General features: G+C 39.5%; 3 protein-coding genes across 3 annotated transcripts; 2 read left to right on the forward strand and 1 right to left on the reverse strand.

Moving 5' to 3' along the window:
* Positions 1–507: 507 nt before the first annotated feature.
* LOC306938309 (uncharacterized protein) lies at positions 508–3,624 on the reverse strand. Its single transcript, XM_079522426.1, has 4 exons — positions 3,413–3,624; positions 2,137–2,210; positions 1,844–1,928; positions 508–915 (listed from the first exon to the last, which is right to left on the reverse strand). Exons 2-4 carry the CDS (start codon positions 2,186–2,188, stop codon positions 702–704), a joined length of 351 nt encoding a protein of 116 aa, XP_079378552.1. The 5' UTR covers positions 2,189–2,210; positions 3,413–3,624; the 3' UTR covers positions 508–701.
* A 6,735-nt stretch (positions 3,625–10,359) lies between these two features.
* Positions 10,360–18,888, forward strand: lix1l (limb and CNS expressed 1 like). Its single transcript, XM_079522613.1, has 6 exons — positions 10,360–10,889; positions 13,462–13,625; positions 13,995–14,135; positions 14,476–14,571; positions 15,402–15,479; positions 15,687–18,888. Exons 1-6 carry the CDS (start codon positions 10,562–10,564, stop codon positions 15,936–15,938), a joined length of 1,059 nt encoding a protein of 352 aa, XP_079378739.1. The 5' UTR covers positions 10,360–10,561; the 3' UTR covers positions 15,939–18,888.
* Positions 18,889–19,665: 777 nt separating this feature from the next.
* Positions 19,666–27,770, forward strand: sf3b4 (splicing factor 3b, subunit 4). Its single transcript, XM_079522567.1, has 6 exons — positions 19,666–19,783; positions 20,764–20,892; positions 21,167–21,709; positions 24,237–24,404; positions 25,232–25,414; positions 27,432–27,770. The coding sequence occupies exons 1-6, from the start codon at positions 19,750–19,752 to the stop codon at positions 27,602–27,604; spliced, it is 1,230 nt and encodes a 409-aa protein (XP_079378693.1). The 5' UTR covers positions 19,666–19,749; the 3' UTR covers positions 27,605–27,770.
* The last annotated feature ends 161 nt before the right edge of the window (positions 27,771–27,931 follow it).

The following is a 27,931-nucleotide window of genomic DNA, read 5'->3' on the forward strand; positions in this document are numbered from 1 at the left end:
ACCCTTTTGGAATTTAGTCTGATATTCCTTGTTGCATCAAATCACCCCTAAACACAAGCATGAAGTACATAGGGCTCTATTTTCGTCCATGCTAAACCCCTTTATCCCTAAACTACTTTGCCCTTTTTTTACTATTTTGAATAGTTCAACTAGCTGATCTACATCGACACGTTGTGAGCTTGTAGATTGGCTATTTTAACTATTCAAAAATGTTTTTCAAAATAGTAAAAAAATAAAAAAAGCCAAAGAAGTTTAGGGATAAGGGGTTTAGCATGGTCAAAAATATAGCCCAGAGTGTCAGGAGACTATCCACATACCAGATGACGATGTGAACTTCCAATAATTTGTAGAAATAAGTCAAAGATGTAGGCCAGCCTAAAGCAAGCAAGAAACAAACCAAAGATATTTTCTTTAAAGTTCACCTCCAAAAGATGAAACAACTTAAAATATGCGACTAGTTAAAGTCCAATGCAAAATGAAAGACAGAAGAGACTGACACGAAAGAGACCCAGTTCCAGATTTTATTTGTTCTACAAAAGTCATCTTTGCAAATGAATGTTAACAAGCTTTGGAACACAGACCATTACCAGATAACTCAACTTTAACTCCATTGTGGAGTAGCTTTTGTATATAGGCCATCTAAAGCCACGCAGCCCAAGATGGATGGGATTTTGAGTGTCACACTTGGAAAACAGCTTTGTTTACTGGCCGATGGCCTTGGCCTGCTCTGACGCCTGACGGAGCAGCTCAGTAACCTGAGACGTGAAGCTTTCGATCATTGGCGCGAGCTGTTTCTGCATGTTTTCAGCCAAGGGTTTGATCTGTTCTTCAAGGCTTGCCGCAAAAGGCTTGATCTGCTCCTGGAGCTGTGCAGCAAGGGGCTGCAGCTGAGTCTGGCCTTCTGCCATGAGGGTCCTGGGAGTAGACGAGGAGAAAACACACAAACAAATTGAAGCATGAACTTAACCCCATCAATACTGTAGGCCTAATTATCAGGACAGCACATTGTGAAATTGGGTATTCCACTACATTGTGCTATAACATGCTTATAAGTTATAGCTGATTGTCAGTGGCACCTGGAAATAATTAGTACAGTAATATCTTAATACCAAGCAACGTCCAGACTCCAGATGAGAAGGATCTGCTAATGTAAGATGTATTTGCCCTATAGCAGCACTGGTTCTCATCGCGGTCATCCCTATGTTCCCCAGGTTCTATGTTCCCCAGGTTCTATACGTTATAGGTTTCTGGTTTAAGGACTTCAGTGTTTTGTACTATACAATTGTATGTATAAGTACAGAACAAAGAATGTTTGTTTTTGCCATCTTTGTTGAAGAGTCTGAGCAATTATGTTTATGTTTATTTTATGCCAGTGTTCATTTTTAGTTGGCTAAGACTACATAGTTTAAGACTTTAAGTAGCCTAGGCAGGCCTAAAGTTCAATGGATTGTTCAAAGACTGAGCTTAAATCAGAATTTGCTACTAAAAGTAACACTAAGACTTAAGTTGCTGAAATACTTTGTCTTACTAGAATTACTAGGTTAGGTTTCTGGTTTAGGTTTAGGTTTATTCTAAGTGGGGAACAAAGAACCTTTTTTGCATGGTGGGTAACCTGTTCAAAGGACCACAAAATGAACATTTATTTGGCTGGATTTGTGTGTTTAGCTTGTTTGTAATCAACTATTTTCAGTATAGGGTTAAAGTGGTTAAACTTATTTTGATGCTATAAAATGCAACTACTTTTGCTGGGGACCCCATCCAACCCCACCCCCCAAGAGCCACTATGAGAAGCACTGCCCTATGGGGAAAAAATGGGATGCTGTGTCCACTGTCTATAACTCACTGAGTACTGCTGAGCACTTGGGTCTTCAAGTCCTCAATGAACTGCCTCATCCTCTCAATTTCAGGGGACTCTGTTGCTCTGCTTCCTGTAGGTTGATAAAAGTGAACAATTACAACGAGTAAATAAAACTATTGCAAACATTTCAAATACTTTCATCATTTATGATCTATGATGAAAGTATCATTGTTTGTATCATATTTGACCAAAGTAGTGCACAACTTCTCACTTTATACATAGGCAGGTAAAAAAGTTAACCACAGCTTAAGGTCTTAGTAATAGTAATCTGATCATACCATGTGCCAGAGCGAGCACAACAACGAGAGCTGCAACAAGGGAGAACTTCATGGCTGTTGATGGGTGGGCACAACTAAGGAGAGAATAACATTTATTTATTGCATTGTCTTGATGATATATTCTTTATTGCGCAGGCACATATTTGTTATATATATTTTTAACAAATATCCAATATATTATAGGTATAAACAACATAAATATCTATATAGTATACTGTATATGGCTGCTATGGTTAATTTAATATGTAACAACATGCATTCATAAGACACCATTCTGTTATTCATGAGAGTGAAGAGCCTCTAAATGCTGCACTGCACATTCACTTATTTAGTTAACTAATATAGGTTATGCTAGCCTGTGACATAGTTTGCCCTAATGACCATATCAGAAAAATGTGATAATCCATTTATTATCTAACCTGAGAGCAAGGTATCTAATGGGTGACTTGACTAAGAAATGTAGGAAGCTGAACCTTCCCTGAACAACTTACACTATAATGTTGTGTGATTTGATTTTTAGTTTATGATTCTGTTTGACATTTATTTTTCTGTATGCTCGAAACATTCAGGTCACAATGCCATTCACAGCCACAAACTTACTAGCACTGTAACACTGTTAAACATTTTAACTTAAAACTGACTTAGCATTGAGAAATGCAACTATATGCTACGCTTAGTCTACATAGGGTAGTCATGTTGTACACCTATTGCTCCATTCCATTTACACTGACATCATTTACAATTTCAGCCATTTAATTAAGGGTAAATGTAAAATTATCATTTATTCTGAAGTTGTGGAGAGAATATATTTGATTTGGTAACAGTTGGTTTAGCAATAGATTACCTACATTGATATACTCCATAAATCCTGTGTGTGTGTGTTGGTTTCCTTGCTTTTCCTTTCTCATGAAATGTGTACTCAAATATGACATATCATATCATATCAAAATATCACTCAATCTAAGCCCCTTAGTATTTCAGCCCAAATCTATTCTTCACCAATTAAACATCATGAATTGGAACTCTTAAGTAAATATACTGTATGTTTATGCCATAAAATAATGTATTATCTAATAATGTTAATAATAATATAATGTATTTTCAAGCAAAAACGATTCACATTATTATGTAAATAATTATCCATCCATACAGTAAGTTAGACATTTAATTGCAATTATGCTGTAGATACAATTCAACATTACCATACTATCATCATGAGTATGATGTAATGAAAAAACATTAACATTTTAAAAGAGACCAGTGGAGAAAGACTCACCTGTTAACTTGGACCTGATGGTGCCTAACTTCTAGATTACGGAGCTTTTTATAGCCCAGCAAAAGATTTATGGCCGGTCACATGGCCGATTGGACAAGATGAGGAACTTCAACAACTAATTAGTTGTTTATGTTGGCAAATGTGACAAAGCAGTTTGACCTTCCAGCTCAGCCTGCCACCTGGGCAACATTTACCAAAGTCCAAGAGTCCGTCTGTGTTGGAGTGCTGACAACTCAAATGAAGTGGGCGCCTTATCATGGTATTGATTTAAATAACAGGATTTAATCCTCAGCAACAACATCGATATGACGTTAATGAATGTCATGCTGAGCAAAGGAGATTAAGAAAGATGAACTTTTTACACTGCCATCTCAAAGTACACTCAATGTGATAACGTCGAATGAATCATCTTGTAGGTCATGTTTACATTGATTTCCTGTGTTGCCCAAATCCATTAGTAAATAAATAAGCCCCCAGCTTTTAGTCAGTGTTCTTTCCATGAAATAAAGAATTGTTGAAAGGCTTTAACTAATGCTAGCTTTCCACGTCATGCAAGAAGGATTAATGTCCGATTTATACTATATATAATAGTACATTTGTGTTATATACACACACACACACACCCTGAAAAGCACTTGGAATTGTAGGAGTTGAAGCATTACATTTAGTTTGCCTCTGTTCCACATATATTTTTTGAAAATAGCAGATCTTCGCCTCGTGTTTTCAGACCCTGCTCTTTCATATATTATTATTTGACAATTTGGTGAATGTTTGACCAGTTTTATAGTACATTTTGTTGAATCATTTTGACCCAGTTATTTTCATGTATTTATTTTATTTTAGAGGTATTAAAAAAGGTCTTAAAAGTCATTAATTTGTAATTAATAATCTGCAGATACCCCCCCCCCCCTCTCTCCCGCTCTCTCTCTCACACACACACACACACACACACACACACACACACACACACACAAACACACAATCATGATGTGGAGACCTCCTGTGGGTCAAGACCTAATTAAATCTTAGATGTAGGATAAAATGTATTGTTATGCCAATCATCTTTGATGATTGGCATAACAATAAAGATATAATTAAAAAAAAAGATAGCAATAACATAGTAAGATATCTACATAGTATGTTCATTGAATTTGAGTTTTTGAATTGTGTCTATACTTTTTGGACTGGTCAGTCCCAGTCTATTGGTGAAAAACAGTCACCAGGTTTGGGACTATTGACATAAGGAAGTTGTTTCAGTTATATGGGACATACATTTGTATGTTATTATGGGACATTTAGTGTGGACAAATGTCATACTTTTGTAATCCTTTATTTAACCATGGTAAATCCCACTGAGGTTTCCATCTCTTTTTCAAGTGGGCCCTTCATGCTTCACACTCACACACACACTTGGGAGCCGCGCAGTAACCACAGTTTTCTACTGTTGGCCATTCCGCAGCTCCATTGCAGCAGTTGGAGGTTTGGTTCCTTGCTCAAAGGCACTTCAACAGTGGGGTGAGTGTTGGTCAATCACCTAGATTAGATACGGATACATTACGAAACATTTTATTCTATCTGTAATCAATGTGAAATCAATTGGAATGCTCCATACTTTTACAATGTTTAACATTCAGGAACATAGCTGATACTTACTTTTTTTCTAGTTCAATTACTTTACATTAATATTTGATCAGGTAAGACATTGATGCTGTGAAACTGCAAAGTGTGTATTTTATATATCTTTAAACAAGTTGCTTTTATTTGGTAACAGTACAAATGGCAATACCTCTACAAAAAGGTAAATCTTATGGACAGGTAGTAGTGGAATATATTTGGCTTGTTAAAACCAGTTTAATTTTCTCATTATCTTTTTCCATCCTACCCCTTAGTGACAGGCAACTGTTGATTAGACTAGAATAATGGTTACTAGATAGCATTACGCTAGCATTAACATATTCTGTGAGTAAAATCCCCAGGCGTAAGCTACAACCTGATACACAGATGGCAGTAAAGATGAGGTCATTATTTTCTTGTGAATGACCCCCAACTAACAACACACCACCACTGTCCAATGCTGAGGTAAGGTTAACATAAACTAATCAGCTAAATGGATATAAGATTAACAGATATGAGATTAATCTCAGTGTAAAGGCCTATTCATACTCCAGTGTTAGGTGATAAAGTGACAACATGACAACATGAAAAGGACAACATGACGTCACGCCACAGAGATAAGCGTTGCACCGCTCACGGTCACCCCAGCACATCTCTGTTTTACTAACCACTCTTTCAGTGGTCAAATTATCACCTAAAACTGTAGTATGAATAGGCCTTAAGAGTATAGCAACATAACTGCAGTGATATATTAGTGCTGCAACAATGATTGATTCGATACGTTATTAACATGATCATTTACAGTACAGGTAGAGAGAGGTCTTTTAGGTTATGCTAAAAGGATAACACAAACGTTCAATCCTGGGCTCCCCCAGAGTTTGTGTCAAAGTGTCCTTGAGCAAGACTCTGAACCCCTAATTACTCCTGATGATCAGTGTTGTAATCTCTAAGTACTGGACCCTCGTCTGGTTCTGACAGACAGGTAGTGTGTGCAGGCTGGGTGGTGTGTGATTATCCAGTTGAAGTATTCCTTTGGTACGGCGACTGTGGCGGCGGGCCCGGGAGAACAAATTAACGAGACAGTATCACGCTAAGGTTCACAAAGTTTATTACACAAACAGGAAACATAATAGTGCTGGATCATAATGACGTGACAATAAGATATGAGACAGAAGAACGTGCCTACTGCAGCAAGGCTGACCTTGCTGCTGCCGAGATGTCTCTCGTAGCCTATCTATAAAGTATGCTACAGTACAGGCAGTACACAATACATATCAAGTACACTGTATCTCAAGTTGGAATACACAGACATGGGCAACTCATAACATTCAGGTTGGTGCATTGCATGGTTTCCTCCGCCATCGGTGTATGTAATGTGTGTGTGAATGGTGAATCCAATCTGAGAACCCATCGTCCAAAAATAAAGGAAAAACAGCGCCCTCTTTTCCTTTGAACTTGTTTGATGTTAGTCAACAGTCTGTCTCGAAAGACTAGGGTGATTGTAATGCACAATCTTTGTAAAGCGCTTTGGATAAAAGCACTATATAAATGCACCATTTATAATACATACAATACAATATAAAACATTGGAATAAAGCTCAGTAGAATCATATGGTATATTTACAGAGTTAAACTATTATTTTGAGGACAATAATTGTTTTAGGTTAGTTTTGAGTTTGGGTAGGGAGTCGGGAACCTTTGTCTTTTGGAAGGTCTGCTAGGTCATTCGACATTTTGGTGGCAGCATAGTAGAATGCATTTGTACCCATGTTTGAGACAAATTTGGGGGGAACAAGATCAGATATGATCTCCTTCTGTGTTATGTTATGCCCATGGGTGTCCTGTCACTCACTAAAGAAGTAGTAGAGGTTATACAGTGGTCTTCTACCTGAACCTACAATAATCATGTGATCTGTCTGGTAACATTTAGCCTATAAGAACTGTATTTGTACATTGCCTTCTCAGAATGCAGTTAGTTTTACTTTAGACCCAGTTACTTTACCTCACTTCACCCTGGCACAAAGTTTACAACAAGGTTATGCACCAACCCCTGTTGTGCCCTGGGTTAAGTGAGGTGAAGTCATGAAAGGTTATACTCTGATCATTGATGTATATAGTAGCCTATATAGCTATATAACCTCCAGTGGTAGAAAAAGTACTCTTGTACTTAAATAAAAGTATCAATATACTGCAATATACAGTAGAAACACAGTACAAGTCCGGTAATTCAAATTTAACTAAAAGTAAAAAAAAAGTATAGGCAAAAAATATATATAATATATATATAATATAAAAAGCACCAAAGGTAAAATTACTCACTGTGCAGAATGTCCTGTTTCACAAGTTATCACATGTAAAATGTAAAATTATGCAAGGCATTGTGAGCTTGTAGATCGGCTGTTTACAAATTTAAATAGGGCTGGTAATGTATGTTTTGTAATAATACAAATCTACAAAAGTACAATATTTGTCTCTGAGATGTAGTGGAGTAGAAGTAAAAGTATAGAGAAATGGAAACTCAAATGTGTACTTAAGTACAGTACTTGAGTACATAGTACTTAGTTACTTTCCACCACTGGACCCAGTTACTTTACGCCATGCAATTCACATTGCACAATCTACTGATCTAAAGTTTAGAACGGGTTAAGTGGGTTGAACTTAAGTCACACATTATCTTTTAGTCGGGATAAGCTGTACTCTGATCATTGACATATACAGTGTTCTGATGTCGTCCACAGTAACAGTTTTTGTATTGACTTGACCCATTCTGTATAGGCTTACTGTGAAATAAAAAGTTCAATCAATCAAACTCGAGTCAAAACCGCTCTCAAAAGGCCCCTCTAAAAAGCCAAAAAAGTCACTGGTCAACAAAAACACCTTGAAGACCCTAACAGGAGCCCTCGTACAAGGTTTCTTCGACTATGCATGCACCTATTGGTACCACAGCACCTCAAAGCCACTTAAAACAAGGCTCCAGACTTCCCAAAACAAAACTGGTCAGGCTACTACTTGGCCTCACTCCCCGAACCCAGCTAACCCCTCCCCACTTTTTAAATGTTTATTTTTGCGGCTTTCGCCTTTATTTTATATTTTTTATAGAGGGACAGACAGTAGGCTGACAGGAAATGGGGGCGAGAGATGGGGGAGTGACATGCAGTAAAGGCCGTCAGGATCGGGAGTTGAGCCAGGCTGAAATGGCAGAGTACAGCATCTTGCAATGGGTCTAGTCCACAAGATTCGCTACACCACTTAGATATCCATGTACCTGTCTATATACTTCCTTAATGTCAACAAAGTTCACACCCAGAACACCAGAGGGAGTTCAACAAACCATGTTCAACCCAGATTCGGCACAAACAAGGGACTAATTTTTTTCCGCTCCTATGCCACCAAAATGTGGAACGCCCTACCAACAGCCATTAAGACATGCAAATCCCTTGACTCCTTCAAAACCGCTCTCAAAGGGCAACTACGGATGGCTGCAATTCGAAACTGGCCCCCGTAAAATCTGAATCCCCCCACCCCCTTACTGTATATGTTTCCTTTCCCTTGTTACCTTCTTACATGATTTCCTGTTTTTTTATTATATATAAGTGTATATTTGAACGTCTCTAAATGTTCTGATAAATTGAAAATGGTGTGATTGGTATTTTCTTACATTATGATTTATTGTTTCATATTTTATGTTCACATCTTATTACTATGTTAAAAAAAGACCTTGTAAATCTTCTTGTATCTGGTGCACAGGACTGCCCTGTCACACAGTGATGTCATATCAATATTTGCGTGTGTATTCCACTATCAGCTGTCGCCCACTCCAGATTGTCAATTATACCAAAAGGGAAATAAGATTAAATGGAAAAACATGGAAATCAACACGACAACAACCTTGCCCTTAAAGATGAGGATAAACATACACTCTCACCCTATGAGATAAATGGACAACAACAGAATCCTAATCACGGAACGTGATTAAAGTCGAAAACGGGATTCAGACCATCGGACGCCCATGACAGCCTGATGACATCTTACACTGATGGGACCTTTCAACCTATTGAAATGTGACAGCTGAATCCTAATCAATGACATGTTTTTCAGTATATATGTTTGTGCAAAATGATATGATGACATTCAGAGCACTTCTCTCTCCTCTATTTCTTTACATTTGTACACGCTCTGAATCTGAAGAAAAACTTAAGAAATCTGAGAAATACTTTAAGAACTTGTGTCTTGTGTCAAACAATCCTTTCAAGTTTTTTTTTACAATACTCTAAGTTCATCTTTTGGGGTTCTCACTTTTCCAGTGAAGTCTTATAAGGTCGAGGTACTTGGTCTCTTGGCTATTTTCATAGCCTCAGCTATAAATCTAACATGGTGTATCCATGTTGTAGCCTAAACAAGTGTAATGCTTTATCAGTGTGTCGTCCACTGTAGTCTTTATATTGAGTGGCATGCGCTTTCATGTGAAATGTACCCATTCTGCAAACTATTAATAAATACTTCAATCAATAAATCAACCCCCCCCCCCATACTTACATGTTTTTTACTTTCTTTTTCCTGTTTTTCATAGAAGTGTATAATTTGAACGTCTTTAAATGTTAATTGAAAATGGAGGACCCTGATGTAAACAAATCTTAGTGCTTTTTTCCTGGTTATATCCTCTCAGTAGCAGTTTTGTATTGACCTGTACTTTCTTTTGAACTGTACCCATCTACAAACACTGAATACAATTTTCAATCAATCAAAACTTTGAAAATAAATAGCACAGCGCTTTGCAATGAGATGCACCGTGAGCCTTGTAGATCTGCTATCTCTCCAGTACTTTTTTTGCTTATTAAATTTGTGGATTTCTTTTTTAATTTATGAAATCATTTTTTAATATAATTATTAATTCATTCTTTATTCATGAAAAAGTGTGATTTCTTTTTTGAAATAAATAAAACAAATCTTGTGAAATAATATTATATATTTACTTGTGAGTACGCCAGTACGGTAGTGGGTAGTAGACCTACCCCATACAAATGGGCCCGAACCACCGTTTGGTATAACTACCCGGTACTCCTTTAGTTTTGATTTGAACACTGGGTGGCGTGTGTGCCTGGGTGAAGTGGGGTGAAGTCATAGGGTGAACTCAGACGTTATCTTCAGCACAAGCTGCAGTTTACTGATCGTTAACATAATATACAGTAACGGTACAGGCGTTGCATACTGTACATATGCGGTAGATACCGCAATAGCGCCATCTACCTGCGTGTTCTGGACAAGAAGAGGCGATGGCTCGGGTTTCTTCTCCGCCTTTTCATGATTGACAATCCAACAGCCTAATCTAGAAGGGAGAAGAGAGCATAGCAGCAGAGGTCTGTTTTGAAGAGACATCGGATAAGTGCTTGTTTTGTCGACATCCCCCTTTGTCGAAAGCCTGCAAGCCTTTAGTTGCTTTTAAACGTAGCGAGTGCCTACTTTTGAATCGCACAACAACGCATTGCACATTTTCAACTAGATCCCGAGGGTTCTTGGAGACATTACGTGGGGACAATGGAATCTATCCCTGATAATATCCGCTCACAGAGACTCCAGCCAGGGATTGGGTTTGGTATCGGACCGACTGGGACCCTACGCTCCTCTCTTCGGCCCGGGGTGACGGTTCCAATAGCACCGCTGCTGCCTCCCCCGGCCTCTCTGTGCGCGTCCTCCGGACCACCTCCTCCGCCGCCTCCGTTACAGTTCCACAGCTTGTACGGCTCTATGGGCGGCGTGGGGCTCGGTGTCGGTGCGGGGAACCCAGGGAACCCGGCGGTTCTGAAGGAAGCAGTGGAGGCTGTAGTTCGGAGCTTCGCTAAACACACACAGGGCTATGGCAGAGGTAGAGTTCCAGTGTGGCAAATGTCTTCTTTTCATGTGGAGATGTGCTTCTGACCTGTGTCAAGTTGTTAGTTCTTCTAGCAGGAATGCCTGTTCAGGAATTTGGACCACAAGGCCAGTTTTTAGCTTGTTATATACGCCATTTGAAAGTCTAAGGGTCTAGTGTACGCTGTACAGTCACTACGAATTCACAAGTGTGTAATTTTGGTATTTGGTATGACCGATTATGGCATATTTATACATAATTTAGGACAGTGGTGGCTGGCCGCTGGTGGTCAAAAGTAGCCTACTGTTTTATAGCTATGGAGAGCACACCACCTTTTTCGTGTCAATAATGTGATAAGCTCACAATTTGTGTCCAGTGGTTTTAAGAAAGGATGTTTTAGGAGTACACTGTGTGACCTCAAAAATCACAACAGTGACTGTCAGAGCTGTTCAGATTCAGATCAATACTCAAATAGTAGTCTCTATACTGTATAATTGTCTATGGATGGACAGTTATGGATGGACAGTTATGATTGACTATTCTTATTGTACATGTCCCTGCATGATCTTGTGGTCAAAGGGGTCACACTGAATAATAGTAATAAGTGGTAGATAATTATAATGTGACAAGCATGCATATTGCCTGATAAGAAACAAGACACCTCAGATGTAATACTAGTAGTGTCTATATCCAAACAGACAATGTGGAATTGGAATTTAGCAATGCCATACTTTTCGGGGAAGAATTTGTTACACCCTATGCTTATTTCATGGCTTTAATCAGTGTTCCTATATTATGTTATGTCCCTCGCCCCTTGGCGACAGAGAGATGGAGAGAAATGAGGGCGAATTAGATTTCTATGGGAGGGTCTATGTTTCATCATACAGGGAAAGTCGGCCTCTATCCAGTGATAGAGGCCGACACATGATACATTTTAATATTTTGTCATTATTTTGTTATTACATTTTATTATGTTGCAAGCCAGGTTGTAAGTCTAAAGTTATGACACTGAATGTTGGGACTCTGAATGTTGACCAATGACATTTGAACATCAATTGAACATCTGTCTTCAATAGCTGTGCTACAATTGTCCTTGTTTTGTTCCCTCATCTCCCGAATTTTGTCATTACCAAATATTCCCTATGTGTACTGCGGTCCCTGTTACTGCCAATCCACCCCCCCCCCCCCCCCCCCATTGGGCTGGGGAGTGTAAAATATCATGCGTCTCTCATAGACATGGCTTGATCAGCCGCTTTTTTCACCTGGCAGCGAAGACTTTTACCAGGAGTGTGACGTACACATGGGTTCACTATCTCCCTCAGGTCCCCCATTGGACAGGTGCCTCAGCCAACAGGTTGCTAGTGCAGTGAGGTCCAGGACATGTTCCTCTGCCAGATTCCCCCCCGCCAACATTGCCAAATTGTGTTAATAGTCGGGAATTTAACCTGGGTCTCTGCAGTGGTGGATGATCATGAGTGTTTTGGGTGAACACCCAACTAATGTTTTACACCACTACAAATTTGTGCTACAAAAATAAATGGCAGGAGTTCTTTATTTTGCATTTGTAAATCAATACTAATCCCATATGTAAATCTTCGATTAGTGAAGATCTGGTAATTTACAGTCAGAGATCATGGCTTGGAATGAAAAAAGAAAACGGAATTTGGGTACCACTGTACCCAGTGTTTTGAAGTGGCCAATAGCACAGTGAAAGGTGTGTCTATAAGATATTATTTGACAATCCGAATCTTTATCACAATGACTAAATAACATTATTTATTTGCTTATAATCAAATCTGTTTTTGAGTCTTTTGGTGCATATTTATGTTAAGTCTCAAGTCAAAGCCAAGTCAAAATGTATTGATTTACATGCATCTGTTTACAACCAATATAACAAGAAGGACTGAAAAGACAAAGACACAAATATGAGTTAAACATTCGGATCTATGCATGTGATTTTAGTGTAATTTAACCAGGAACAGGATGGGACAGGTGAGTGATTACTTCAGGCCTGTAATACTAAGGCTTACCGATACCAATCAGTCTTCCGAATCTGTGTGAGCAAAGAGCTGGCTGTCAAACAGTAAGAACTGAGCAAGAAAGAGCTTAGAGGCAAAGAGAGCCAGACAGTTGGAGAACGTCCACAGCACTCTTGTCTCTCCGCAGGCCAATGCACACCACAAATAATAGTTTATGACAGAGTTGTTTGTTATAATTGCTTTTGTCTTTTGTTATTTCTTTATGCACAGTAGACAGGTCATATATCCACACAGTATAAACACATAAAATATAGGCTTCAGTTGCCTTTTCTTCCCCCCCCTTTTTGGCTTAGCAGATCGGGGATTTTCTGCTAGGCAGTCACCTAAATACTTTCCAAGCAGGAAAAAAACCCAGACATCCATATTTGACAGTGTTTTCTGCGATGACCCCCTTTGCTCTTCCAGATTTGTAGTTTGAGCGGAAACATGCCATGAAAATCTGTGTCTGTTTCAATGCACAACTTAAGGAAGTGTTCATTTAAACAATAGGGCTGTAAATTGAAATGCAAGATGGATATAGCTTACTATGTGTGTGCTGTGTTTTACAGTTAATGTGGTGGAGGCTTTACAGGAGTTTTGGCAGATGAAGCTGACCAGAGGGGCCGATCTCCGGAATGGGGCTCTTGTTGTTTATGAAATGGTTCCATCCAACAACCCACCATACGTTTGCTATGTTAGCCTTCCAGGAGGCAGCTGTTTTGGGAGTTTCCAGGTACTTATTCTAAGTAGTGTATTTATTTATTGACTTTAAAAAGTCTGAGAGAGTTCCGGGATGGCTTTATGATAACCAGATATTTTGTGTCATCATACAGTACAATTACAGGTCCATTTGTACCCTTTCGGAGTAGAATGAACACTGGATTGTGCCGTGCTGCTGCCTGTACAGCTTTTAAACTGATCCATGAAGGGTGGTTAAAGCTTATATGATGCAACAGCATTGTGATTATATTGGGGTGACAAAAAGGCTAAAGTAGATGAATAAAGTAAACAACTGCTATCACTTAAGCATTTGGCTGCATATGCATATCTAAGCTCTGTGAGAATTTGGAAAGCTAATACATAAATTGTTCACTGTTTATAGTTCTGTCCAACCAAGGCAGAGGCAAGACGCAGTGCTGCCAAGATCGCTCTGATGAACTCTGTTTTCAATGAACATCCCTCCCGTCGGATCACAGATGACTTCATTGAGAAGAGCGTGTGTGAGGCTCTAGCCTGCTTCAAAGTAAGCTGTACTCATAAGGTTCAGTGTTAAAAAAAAAGAAAGTCAACTCCAGCCAATTATAATGATCCCTAGGCCATTAAGGAAAGTTGTTTTTATACAAAAGTGTATGTTTTCATCCCACCATCTAAACACATATCTGTATCTATGTTTCACAGTAACACAGACACACTGACTGAGTGACACACAGAGAGTGACTGTAACACGCACGCACGCACGCACGCACGCACGCACACACGCACGCACACACGCACACACACACACACACACACACACACACACACACACACACACACACAGACACACACACAGACAAGACATTAACATCTTGCTATATACACAGGGTAACAGAGAAGAGGCAGACAACCCCAGTACGGGAATTGGGGCATTTCGCTTCATGCTCGAGTCCAACAAAGGAAAATCAATGCTGGAGTTTCAGGTGCATATGTAAATCTGGAATGTGTGTGAGTGTGATAGTCATGACTAGCATTTTATTCTATTAGGCAGGGTCTGAGTCCAGGCCCTCTGCGGTCATACAGTTACCTCAGGCGTAGTTGGTCTAAAGCTAAACAACATTGTGCTTTGAGTGCAGAACTATTACTCATGCATGTGTGAGTACATTCACTATGCTGGATAGTCCAACAGTGAAGGACTTATTATAGTTTTTTGCGCGCAATTTAACGCACCGGAAATAGTCAATCTACAAGCTTGCAATGCTTCACGCTGCGAGGCATTGTGAGATCAGCTATTCTTTGTGCACAACACCATCATGCAACAAAGTATAAATCACCCTTATGTGGAAAGTTATTACATAAATGGTCAAGAGGTGCAGGATTTTCAACGGGTGCAGGATCCAAAAAAAGACTGAGAACGGAGAGAGGAGATCCGCACACCGTTTTAAAAGCGATGTGCGGATCTCCTCTCTTTTTTTGAAAGTCATTACATACACAGTTACACACTGTAAAATATATACATTAGAGTTCTCATTATTTATATTTTCTCCATAGTTGGCACACAACATGTTTAGAGACAGCAGCTGGGAAGAATTGCCTCTTTTTTATATATTGCTCTAGTACATTGCTTTCTAGTTACCAGTTAATCCAATATCAATTATCAAAGAAATTGCCAAAAAACCTGATTACCATGATTAGTTATTTGTCTTTCCAGATATAAGAAGCTTTTATCACTTTCCTTTAAAAGGAAATCAGAGCTGCAACACTGTATACATGCGTCCATGGTCTCGTCGATTTAACTGTGTTTCTGTTTCAGGAACTGATGACAGTATTTCAGCTGCTGCATTGGAATGGAAGCCTCAAGGCCATGAGAGAAAGGCAATGTTCCCGACAGGTACTGTGTGTGTGTTTGTCTATTTGTTTGTTAATTAATGGGTGAATGCACATGTTGAGACGAGTGACAACGAATAACAATAAAGTGCAGAGTAACACATGTGACACATACTATACCTATACCACCATTTTACTCATTCAACTTGCTTTTTGAGTGAATACTAAAATTGTACATGTTTCTCATTTAACATGTTTACGTTACCTTCAGGAGGTGCTGGCTCATTACTCCCATAGGGCTCTAGATGATGACATGCGCACCCAAATGGCTGCTGATTGGGTAAACCGAGAACAAGGAGTTGCTGGTACTATTGGCCAGGAGCTGGCCTCAACAGAGCGAGAACTAGAAGACTCCAGGCTTGCCGGCAGAGAACTGCGATTTCACAAGGAGAAGAAAGACATCCTGATGTTAGCTGTGGGCCAACTCAATGCAGCCAACAGTGCTACGCTCCCCTCGCACTAGATCAAGTGTTCTTTGTGGAAAAACACCTTCACTTCTTTGTAGGATTGCTGGTACCAGTATTGATCATGATGGTGGTGGGATCTGACCCAGCTTTTAGGTTTTGTATCTTAAAAGCTTTGGGATATTTTAGGTTTTGTATCTAAAAAGATTTGAGTTTTTAGGGTTTCATATCTTACATCATGTTAGGAGAATCAGATATTCAAGCCTTATTTTTGTGCACATCAGTCCTCAGCTTACTGCTATAGCCGTTTTACCTCTTTGTGCCTAGTGATCACAGGACAATAGTGCTCGGTTTTAGTTACCTGTAAGTATGCTTGGCATAACAACAGGTGTATGTTCGCATGTTCTATCCAGTGTCATTATTTTAACGATGCAGTGAATCAAAGTTTTATATTGCTGAGCTAGAGAGACAAAGCCTGCCTTTCATCAGTGAATGTACTGGGCATGTGGCAGTATAAACATCAAGCCAAATCCAGCCGATTAGAATGATCCCTACTAGAAAACAAAAGAGTTTTGATCTAATCACTCTGAAATCATTTCTCAGTGAACTATGACAGTGTTTACATACAAAATATACTGGTTAATTTCCCATTTAAGGTCATTGGCCAAAAATACGTTGATCATCTATGAATGAGCAAAATATCTACCTGACTTCAACCAATATTAAGGGGTAGAAAATGTTAACCTACCAGTTTCCTGGCTAATCATATTCCGCTTATTATATTTGAGTTTAATAATTGCCACGTGACCTTAGCACTGCTATTCTAAATTTATAATGTTTGCATTGAGTGGAATAGTAGGGTGTCATGAATAATATAAGTGTATGTAAACACAATCATTGACTCTTGGAAAGTAGCTTTTGGGGCTTGAGGCAAAAGTATTAACTGATTGTACTTCGGCAAATAGTCAGTTAACCGAAAGGGCAAGCAGTGAACCATCCAGATGTTTTCTTTTATATATATATATAGATATATATATATATGTGTGTGTATGAAGGCATATAGATATTTTTTTAAGTGTTATATGTATGAGAGGGACATAATGTACACTATCAGTTATTCCAACTAAGGGCCTTTAAGTGTTATAAATGTAGTCTCTTGGCAAGAATTGGTGTTATAATTCTGACACTCAGTGTCCTGGGGTCAAATATAAAAGAGGAGTAGTGTGTTTCTTTGTGTAATTCGAACAGGTTTATGTTGTCAACTTAAATGTAGGCAGGGATTTAAACATCTACTTGCAATGTGCTTTTAACATTAATTATGACTCTGTAGGTGTTGAGAGTACACCCAAACTGCACTTGCATTTACAGTTTGGTTACTGAGATATATGAAGGATTTGTTAGCGGTGCTGTTGCGAGTCAATGGGACAAAAATATGTTTCTGAACATACATACATTCGACATTAGTCGAAGTCGAAGGATCATAATAACTTTTTCATTTAAATCTGATATCCTACCATTTGATTTCTGATTGTATTTCTTGCACTCATGAAGGTATTGTCCAGTAGTGGTTGTGTTTTGTAATTGAGGTATGACATATGGTTCTGCTAAAAAGGTAAATCTGGGCAAGAGTTTTTTGAGTTGAAGACGAATACTATATTGATGAATGATAGCTTAGTGCTTGTGAAATTCTGTGTGGTAGCAGCTCATTGCATATTGAGGAGGTGACTAAGCAGTTAACAATTATGATTGTAGTCAGATTGTATCACCACATTGCTGTTCTTTACTTGGTTGATGTGCCTTTTTTTATAATTGCTAAATGATGGACTCAATGTTTTTTACAAACTTCCTTGCAAATGAACTCTCAGTATCTCAGTACCGGTATCTCAGTAAGATATGTCATTCAAGGTGTTCCACCCTCAAGTGCTGTCTGAGTTAGCTACCCTTTTCAGTTACACAGTGTTTAGATGCAAAGTCAACAAAAATATTTGGGGCTGTTTTTGAGTTTCACAGACTTTTATTTTATTTTATTCTTTTGGGCTGCATTTGACTACCTTATGGTTATGTACATTATTGAACAACTCAAAAGTCTACTGTATACAGTATGACAACTTTACTCTGCATTTATACATATTTTGTCATAATCTTTTGAAATGTAAAATGTAGCTATATTGTAGTCTACATACTGGCTTTAAAAGTGGCATTAGTAAATTGCATTAGATTCCATTCCATTCCTTTTTTTAATTACGTTTTGGACTTTTAATTGTTTTTATTATTTCACAAAAACAGTTTACTTCTCAGCTTATGAAATGTTTACCAATAGAAACATGGCTAAGTGTAATGCCACCCAGTTTAAAGGACACAATGTTGCCACTAATTCAATTAATACTGTAACTTAGAATTACACACCTCACAGATCGCCATACAGTAGTGCTAAAAGAGATAAAGAGCCTGCCAAAATATGTTGAGAATTATGTGCCGTATATATTTAGCAAACGTAATTTCAGTCCGATATTTCATGCTAAAGCCACTGAAATGGCACAATTTTTCCAGACTATGTGAAATTTAAACAGAAATGTGATTAAGAAGCTACACAGTGGGTTGTATCTTGTTAAGAAGTTAGACATTTTCTTTTGTCTTCACATTTCTCTTGTACGATTGTAATACAACTTTTTAAGCCATTAACTCCCTGATATTATAAACATCTTACATGTTATTCCTTTATGACCAATCTGTTACGTCTTTGCTTTTTATACAATGTTAAACAAACATAAGCATTTGTAAGCTTATATATTTTTTCTTGTTACTGTCCATTTTATACAAAACTTTCAATGATGCATGATTTATTCACCAATATTTTGGTTTATATGAGTTTTATACAGTGTTATTTTATAATAAAAACAACATTTTGTGTGATACAACTCCTATTATATGTATTTTCTATGACCAATTTGAGGCGTGTTCTACTTCACCGTCAGCAGATTTATAAAATGTAATAAAGCAGCAATTAGATTTTTTTGTGATGTAAATTATTTTAGTATTCAATACTACGGTCTTGTAGCTGTATGACTTGTGGAGTAGATTCAGTAGAACACAGACAAAAAATCTGCATGTGTGTCATAACCAGCCAAAGTAATTAGGCTACTATCCAATTGATTGATTAATTGATTGAAATTTGTATTCACTGTATGTAGAATGAGTAGCCTACATTTTCAAGGAAAGCACAATTCAATACAAAAAACTGCTACGAGGATGAAACCATGCAGAAAAAGCTTTAAGTCTTGTTCTTGACCAGGGTCCTCCAATTTCAATTCATCAAGACATACATTTAACATACATTTAAAGACGTACAAATATACACTTCTATGAAAAAAAGGAAATCAGTTAAAGTTAAAGAGGGGGGGGGGGGGGGGGGGACTTTATTGACTTTTGTTTTCAGGGGCCAGTTTTGAATTGCATCCGTCTGTAGACCTGTGCTCTTTGAGAACGGTTTTGAAGGAGTCTAGGGATTCCCATTACTTAATGGCTGTTGGTAGGGCGTTCCACATTTTAGTGGCATAGAAGCTAAATTAATTGAATCCCTTGTTTGAGCCGAATCGGGGTTGCACATGGTTTCACTGGTTTGTTGAACTACCTCTGGTGTTGTGATTCAGCATAGTCCATAATGTATTACTTCCCTTTACTAAGGGTATCAGATATTGAATACACAGTTAATACAATAAATAATAGAGCACATTTTATATGTAATTTGAATATTGTTGTAAAAAATAAAGGGGAACAAATGCCCATGGAATTTCCGCCCCCAACAGCGGAAGAGGCGGGGCATAAACACATTGTGGACGGACGCTCACGCTCGCTCTGCGTTCATTCAACATGGCGGCGGGACCAATTTCTGAGCGAAATCAAGGTAACATAACAAATAACTAACTGTCTGTGTGGAATTTTTCACATTGTTTTTTGTGCAGACCACACGCCCGTAAAGTCCTTTTACCAGCTTTATAGATCATGTACCTAGTTTTATTAAGAGCTTCCTTAATAATAGCTGTGTGATAAGCCATGGAGTAACGTTTCACATGGAGGTCGGCTGTTCCTGGTTTATTTAGCTAGTTAGTACTTAGTACGTGGTGTAGCGATTTATCATAAACAACTTATTATAATTGTTGGTGTCGTTAATATTGATGAAAAATGCGACACATTAAGTTATGTCTATAAAATTAGAGTCGTACTGTAGGCCGCCTCTGTATGAATGAACTCATTTTGAACAGCATGCTATTGCTAAGCTAACATCAGCTTTGAAAGCAGCTTGAAACTGCCGGCTAGTTGAATATCCCTCCTCTGTAGTCTTGGATCTCAAGACTATCATAGATGTATTTTTATCGAGTTTGACTTTTACTTTCGTACCTAGATATGCAAATGTCAAACTTGGTTGTTTTCGTAACTTGCTGTGTTATCGCATTAGGATAGGTGGGCGCTTGTAGGGACATCTGGGCACCTCGGTGTACAATTGCCTATTTTGTCCAAAATGTTAAGAAATAAAATATTTGAAAGCTGGTCTCAAGTAATGTAAAGTATACATGATGTGTACGTTATATCATTATCAGACTTAATTTTATCCTTCAACTTCTTGTTTATGCCCCAAAATGACAATTTAACAATTATTATTGTAGATATGTTAGACCTTAATTGTCGAATGTTTAAACATGTTCTAATCATGTATATGTTACTAGTTTACTTTAGACTCTTTCAAATATTGTATTTTTAAATATTTTGGACAAAATAGACAATTTTACATCGCGGTGACTAGATGACCCTACTGCCCACCTATCCTTTATCCCTCCCATCAACCATGGTATCCATTATAAACATATTGTTTGTGCTCCACTACAGATGCCACAGTGTATGTGGGTGGTTTGGATGAGAAAGTGTCAGAGCCACTACTATGGGAACTTTTCCTGCAAGCTGGCCCTGTGGTCAACACACACATGCCCAAAGACAGAGTTACTGGCCAACATCAGGGTGAGTATTATTGCTTAAATTGGACCATCAAAATCTGTGGCTGTAACCTCCCTGGGGGGGGGGGGGGGGGGGGGGGGGGGGTTGTTTTGTATTTTTTTCAATTTGTTATCAGTCCAACTTGTCATACAGAAAAATAGCAGATCTACAAGCGTGACTCCTGCTGCAGTTTTACTGTGTTATTTAACATTCTAAGTACTCCTGTATCTCGTGTGGTGAAATAGGCTATTGAGTTCTACTTTGCAAAGTTTACCAACTAACCCTTTTCCTCTCCCAGGCTATGGATTTGTGGAGTTCCTTAGTGAAGAGGATGCTGACTATGCCATCAAAATTATGAACATGATCAAACTGTATGGCAAGCCCATTCGAGTCAATAAGGCTTCTGCGCACAACAAAAATCTGGATGTGGGAGCTAACATCTTCATCGGTAATCTGGATCCAGAAATTGACGAGAAGCTGCTCTACGATACTTTCAGTGCCTTCGGCGTAATCCTTCAGACACCTAAAATCATGCGTGACCCAGACACTGGTAACTCCAAGGGGTACGCCTTCATCAATTTTGCCAGTTTTGATGCATCGGATGCGGCCATTGAGGCTATGAACGGCCAGTACCTCTGCAACAGGCCCATCACAGTGTCTTACGCATTCAAGAAAGATTCTAAAGGTGAACGGCATGGCTCAGCGGCTGAGCGGCTCCTGGCAGCCCAGAACCCCCTCTCCCAGGCCGACAGACCCCACCAGTTGTTTGCAGATGCACCACCACCACCCAGTGCACCAACGCCCATCCTTACCACACTGGGATCAGGGATGCCCATGCCAGGTAGGGCCAAACCACTGTGCTTAAGCTGGTTTTTGCAATATCTCTGTACATTTCCTTTATTTTATACTTCAATCATTGTGTAGGTTTTTTGTTATTATAGAGGAAAAAAGCTCAGTCAGAGAGACTTAATATTGCAGTAATTAAAACCATTTGTTGTCCTGCACTTGGTGAAGCTCGAGCTCCCCAATGAATCAGCGCGAGTTATGAGTGAGCTGTCTGGGCGGGGCACTATAACCCCCACATGATTAACATAATATGAAATAATAGCATGAACCACACACTTCTGAGATATTCTGAGATAGGAAATGGTTGGGGTGGTGGAAAGAGTTTGCTGAGACGATAGCACCGCAAATGGCATGGCATATCTGCAGAGGAGTGTGAGCTGTCAGTTTATGATTGGATGAGGAGTTGCTTATTCTTATCAGCTGTACCAGTGAATGAAATACTGATGGGTGCTTGACTTATGCATCTGCCTGAACTAACGTGATGCTTCAGTTATTGTGTCCTATGTAAACTTTGAAACCAATGTAATTTGGTTTCTAAAAATCACACCCATGTGAAGTGAGTCTTATCATCGTACATACCGGCCAATCAGAATTTATGTCCTCACCTTCGTCATCAATGTTTGTGTTATGCAATGTTTGTGTTTACACAAACACTCAAAATTGTCCATTCATTGTCATTGTCATACATACACCAAAAGCTGGACAAAATCACACTTGGGTGAAGTGAAGGGCACCTGGTAATATTCATATTGATCAATATAAATATTATGGGTGCTTGTTTCACTTGTTTATCCTATCATATATTAAGGAAACCTTTGTCCGTCTGCCTGTCAGCATATGCAAACGATGTGGAAGCCTGTTTTTCCATTTTCCCAAAATAAAAGCAGTTTATTAGTGTTTTTGTATAAACACTAACATTCAGTCAGGGCTATAGGATATGTCGTCAAGACTCGTCATGCTTATTGCTTACTGCCCTGAAGGTTATGGCCCTTTTTGATCCAGTGCCCTCTCTATTATTTATATATCTATGCTCAAACCGAGTGGAAGTGTGTAGGGCGAGGAGCTAGTTTCAAAATGGGGGCAAGGGATCTCTAGCCAGTGGCTACGCTGCCCTGGGCTTATACACACACACACACCGACACAGACACAACAGTAGAACATACAGAATTTAGAAAGGACTTTTCACACTTTTAGACCTCCGTGGTCCTCATATGGGCATACCTAACAATCTATGCCCAAACAATGGGATTGTTTTGTATTTTTATATCATAAAAATCTCATTTTAATCACTTTCTTTGAGAACAACGTGATGACGTGTCGAGTCCCGCATGAATAAAAATTAATCTTGATTTCATTCACCTGGTTTATTCCTATCGCTGTGCGTTCGTCCAAACACAGCTGATTTTGATTACAGATTCAGAACTACTGTTTTTAATCTCATTCACGATGACATCCAGACAGTGTATTACTAGACTTTTCACACTTTTAGACCATATCCGTGGTCATCATATGGGCATACCTAACAATGGATGCCAAAAAAGGCCGCTCCGGTTCGTCCTCTATATCCTTTTATTACTCTATGATTGCACCCCATGACCGTCCTTAACCCCCTTATGGCTATTGATGTAATTGACGTAATGAATCAATAAATCCCTCATGGCCACTGACGTTATTGACGTAATCGTTTAATTCCCTGTAATCGGGAGCTTAATGTAACAATATGTAGCAACGTTTAGCTTGTTTGGCTAACGTACCTAAAACCGGCCGAAATCCTCGCGTGCACGCTCTCGCGGTCTTCATGTACATCGCTGCGTAAAATGCGATCTTTGGGGCTTGATTAGAGCTTAATTTGACTTAGTTATTAAAATCAACTATGATAGCTTAGCATCCCGGACATCTGACTGTGCATCTGAGTGCAAAAAGCTAGCAGATGTTTATGTCTGTTGAACCGGAAGTGATATCGCCAGATTCGCTCTGATTGGTCAAAATCGGCATAATGGTGAAGTTACCGCCACCATCAGGACTGGGTATAATACTATAGGATTGCCGTGTTAAAATGAGATATAGTGTGTATGTCACAGATTTATCTATTGGCATTAAAATTACGAATTAAACCTGAATAGTGCAGGCAGAAGGCACAATCCACTGTTAATTAGGCTGGCCATAAGCCAGTTAATTTAGGGAATGCACGGTGTGTTATTAGCACACAATACATAGCTATTTTACAGCTTAAACCTCAACTTCTCATAGTTGTTGGTTGGTAACAATTCCATGTCGGTCGAGTGTTGGTCGTAAATGACCAGGTTGTCACAGTGCACCACATGCCAAATAGGATTAAATCGCTGTCCAAAACTAACCCAAAAGTCTGCATATAATTTGGCTGCGCACATCGCCAAATATGGACTAGGTTACTAACCACATAAATGGAAGAGCATGAAATGTAATGTTCCTTCATAAATGCATGTGCATCATATTGGCTTACTGTGCTCTCTAATAAACGGTATGATTATCCTCCCCCACAGGCATGCCGCCACCCGGAGCCTTTCCTCCTGTACCTCCCCCAGGATCAATGCCCCCAGGGATGCCGCCTATGTCCATGCCCCCAAACCAAGGGGGACAAGCACCAAACGCGGCTGGCTCAGGGCCTCCACCTGGACCTCCTCCCTTTCCACCGGGCGGCATGCACCCAGGTAAGAAGAACGCTTCCAATTTCAGCCTTTACCCAATGTTCTTCTCCATCACAGATTAATGTCCCGACTGCTGCCCAAAGACATTTCAATTTGTCACTTTGGTTTTGGGATTAAATCTAAAATATGCCACCTTGTTTTCCCCAATTTAGTTTGAAGTGGTTTAAGTTTAACTCCAAGCACAACGCAAGTTTTCACATTACTGTATGTGGTGGGAATGTGTATTTGTATTTTTGTACACTGTCAGTATTTATGTACCGGTATTTTCTACACATTTATCTGCCATTTTTGAGTGGTGCAACCACTCCCTTACGGAGCTATGTGTGTGACTGGGTGGCTGGCTGGGTGGGTGGTTGGGTGCCTGGGTATGAGCACGAAAATAGGATGGTTGTTTTTCACCACCTGTGCGCAACCTAACACACACACACACACAAACGCACATATTAACTGTATATATGATGATTTCGGGTGTGCCAGTACAGTACAGTACAGTACAGTACAGTAGAGGGACCCCCACACGGTAACTCTGTCATTTCTCAACCGTTTCGGACGTGGTCCGACTCGCCGGAATCAGCCCGGCCCCCTGGCCGCTTTTCTGGTTTCTGGATGTTCCGGGGACCCCCAGAGACCCCCACATGGTAACTCATTTCTCTACCGTTTCGGACATGGGGCGGCTCGCCGGAACCGGGCCAGCACCCTGGCTGTGGTCCTGTGGGTCTAGAACTTCCGGGGACCCACACACACGGAGTTGCACAACTTACTTCACACGGGTGTGATTCTGCTTAACATAAAGTGCCACTTAAAAAAGAGTCATTGTTTGTATCCCACAGGAATGCCTCCGATGGGAATGCCACATCATGGACATGGTCATGGACCTCCTGGAATGGTACCACCGCCCCCTGCTCCACCAGGTTCTAACCAGCACCGGGCACCACCGCCTGGCATGCCCCCACACGGTCACCCACAGATGGGCATGCCACCCAGAGGACCATATGGCCATGGTCCCCCGATGGGTAAGTACTATACTCTCAGTGAATCTCAAATCTTTTGTCGTTTTTGTTTGTCAGGATAAATGCAGAAAACATTGTATCGGGTTACAATAATATTGAATAGATGTATAGTATTGCATAATACTAGGGTTTCTAGCCCAGGCTAATGTGGTTACCCACTGTAGTACGTTTTTGAGCTGCGCTAGCCACTCTGTCTGACTTTGATTGGCTGATGTATGATGACGTTCTCATCAGCATACATCATCATAAAAGGTGCCGCTCACTTCACACAAGTGTGATTTTTGATGGGTGCTAGCCCCTCCTATATACAGGTTTAATGTTTGTTTTAAAAACGCCATTGAAAATTAAGGGAACATTTATGACGTCATCTTGTCCCTAACACAAACATTAAATGCCATTAACAAAGAGAATTTAATGTTTGTGTTGGCACCGTTTGTTTTACATCACCATTACATCACCTAATCAACATGAGTTAGACTTAAATATATGTGATGTGATTTTTATTTATAGATAAACTTTATCTTTGGCCCGCTAGGTTCAAACTCAAAATGTTGTTGTACCTACTGTAATACATGTTCTACTAGGAGCTAGTATACACACAGTGTATACTAGCTTTCTCTTCTTCCTCTTCTACATAATATACCGAATCACCGATGACATCCCAGATAGGACTGACAGATACAGAGATCTCCATATATGGGCACAAAAGGGACACGGATGGGTACAATGGGGTACAACTCAGACATATTGGTCGGATGGGCGGTGCGACGTAGGTGTGAGGGCTGCGTAGCGGCCGAACTCTACTCCACTTCCTTAAAATGTCAGTGTAGTTAAAGAGAATCACATTTGCTTTCCAACAAAAGTTTGTTCCTTTTGTAATTAGAAAATTGCCATCACCATGATATCAAAGCTGTGCTTGTGTCATGTGTAGCATCTACTGGAGAAATACCACTCTTCTATTATGAAACCAAACAATGCATCATCCATATGGCTTGTTTGTCTGACTTCTGTTTACATGCTTCTTCTGAGGCTTCTTTGGGTATTTCATCCAGTGTAATGAGTATAATAACAAAAACAAATAATGCAAAGCTCTCTGGATGGCATCGTTTCACCTGAGGCTGTTGGGAAAGCAATCACTATCACACAATAATTGTCATTATATCATTCCCTCCAGATAATTTAAATATTAAAAAAGGTGCTCAAACTGGCACTTTTTTTCCCTGCACATATTATTAAGCCATAATTAATTGCAGTCTAGAATCAGAATGAGCTCTGCTAAAATGTTGGTAAACATACCTAAGCAACAAAGTAATTACTTAAAAGTCGTAAAGGTGCCTGCAGTCACCAAGCCTTCCTCAGCAACATGCATTACCCCAAATGCATGCGGCATGCCGAGGTAGGCTTGACACCGAAACGCATCCATGTATTCTATCCGTGGCTAGACTTCGTGCTGAGCTATTTTGTTATTATAATTAGCAACCTATGATAAGACATAAAAGCAATGGGTGTATTCACTGTCTGCCACTGGGTGATCACCCCAGCCTTGGAAAACTGCTATGTGATCAATGTGATCAAAAGGTTGCCCACCCCTGGTTTATATGCAACATTGATGAAATAACAGATTGATGATTACAGATGACATTCTTTTTTTTTCAAGTATTATCTATACCAGTGGTTCCCAAACTTTTTAGCCCATGACCCAAAAGAGAAATTATACATTCCCCAAGCCAGGACCCAATTTAGCGAAAATAGCACATCTACAAGCTCACAACGCATCGTTTCGTGCTCGTTGTGAGCTTGTAGAACGGCTATTTTCACTACTTTTCTTCGATTTCTTTCGATTGTCGAAGACATTACTTTGAAAAATCATTAAATTTGGTATTAATTCATGAAAACTTTAGCTTTTTTGAGAATGTTTTTATATAAACTGTTTGGGAACCAGTGATCTATATACTGTAAATCCTGGATGTGGTAGTTGCAGTAGATTATTTAATTCCCCCCCTCCTCCTATACTCACTAGGTCATCCCATGCATCCGGGTATGAGAGGCCCACCTCCGCCCATGCCTCCACCTGGCTATGCCAGCGGCCCTCCTCGTCCTCCTCCGTTCGGCTTCCAGAGAGGGCCCCCAATGCCACCAAGACCCCCTGGAGCTCCACCTCGTGTTCCTATGAGAGGACCAATGCCACCATAGATTGAGGACTGCTGAGAGGGGCTCTCATTCTTTCTCATACTTTTTTTTTTATGTTTCCTGATCTACTCTAGACTAACATTGTGAAAGTAATTTAACCACCAAGTTCTGTCATCTCTTGTCAATGTACAGATGCTGGCCCTTTTGAGGAATAAAGGTTTTAATACAAGTTTTTGAGTTATTCTAATCTAAATGAATTTACATATCAGGCATTTAAACATTCTGGTGTCTGGCATTTTGTTTTTAAATTAAAATTTTGGTCATGGGTGGTAATACTACCGACTTGGGTTACACTGTGTTAAACAGGCGGTTCTGTCAGAAAATAATCTA

This window comes from Electrona antarctica (assembly GCF_951216825.1).
Source record: "Electrona antarctica genome assembly, chromosome: 15".
Classification (NCBI taxonomy): Eukaryota; Metazoa; Chordata; class Actinopteri; order Myctophiformes; family Myctophidae; genus Electrona; species Electrona antarctica.

What these genes read in the sequence shown, in the direction of transcription:
- LOC306938309 (XM_079522426.1), bottom strand. Translation starts at nt 2,188, where the DNA reads ATGAAGTTCTCCCTTGTTGCAGCTCTCGTTGTTGTGCTCGCTCTGGCA. An exon ending in TGTGCTCGCTCTGGCACATG is followed by an intron (nt 1,929 to 2,136) that starts GTATGATCAGAT and finishes ATCAACCTACAG; the next exon opens with GAAGCAGAGCAACAGAGTCC. An exon ending in CAAGTGCTCAGCAGTACTCA is followed by an intron (nt 916 to 1,843) that starts GTGAGTTATAGA and finishes GTCTACTCCCAG; the next exon opens with GACCCTCATGGCAGAAGGCC.
- lix1l (XM_079522613.1), top strand. Translation starts at nt 10,562, where the DNA reads ATGGAATCTATCCCTGATAATATCCGCTCACAGAGACTCCAGCCAGGG. An exon ending in CACACAGGGCTATGGCAGAG is followed by an intron (nt 10,890 to 13,461) that starts GTAGAGTTCCAG and finishes TGTGTTTTACAG; the next exon opens with TTAATGTGGTGGAGGCTTTA. An exon ending in GCTGTTTTGGGAGTTTCCAG is followed by an intron (nt 13,626 to 13,994) that starts GTACTTATTCTA and finishes CACTGTTTATAG; the next exon opens with TTCTGTCCAACCAAGGCAGA.
- sf3b4 (XM_079522567.1), top strand. Translation starts at nt 19,750, where the DNA reads ATGGCGGCGGGACCAATTTCTGAGCGAAATCAAG. An exon ending in AATTTCTGAGCGAAATCAAG is followed by an intron (nt 19,784 to 20,763) that starts GTAACATAACAA and finishes GCTCCACTACAG; the next exon opens with ATGCCACAGTGTATGTGGGT. An exon ending in AGTTACTGGCCAACATCAGG is followed by an intron (nt 20,893 to 21,166) that starts GTGAGTATTATT and finishes TTCCTCTCCCAG; the next exon opens with GCTATGGATTTGTGGAGTTC.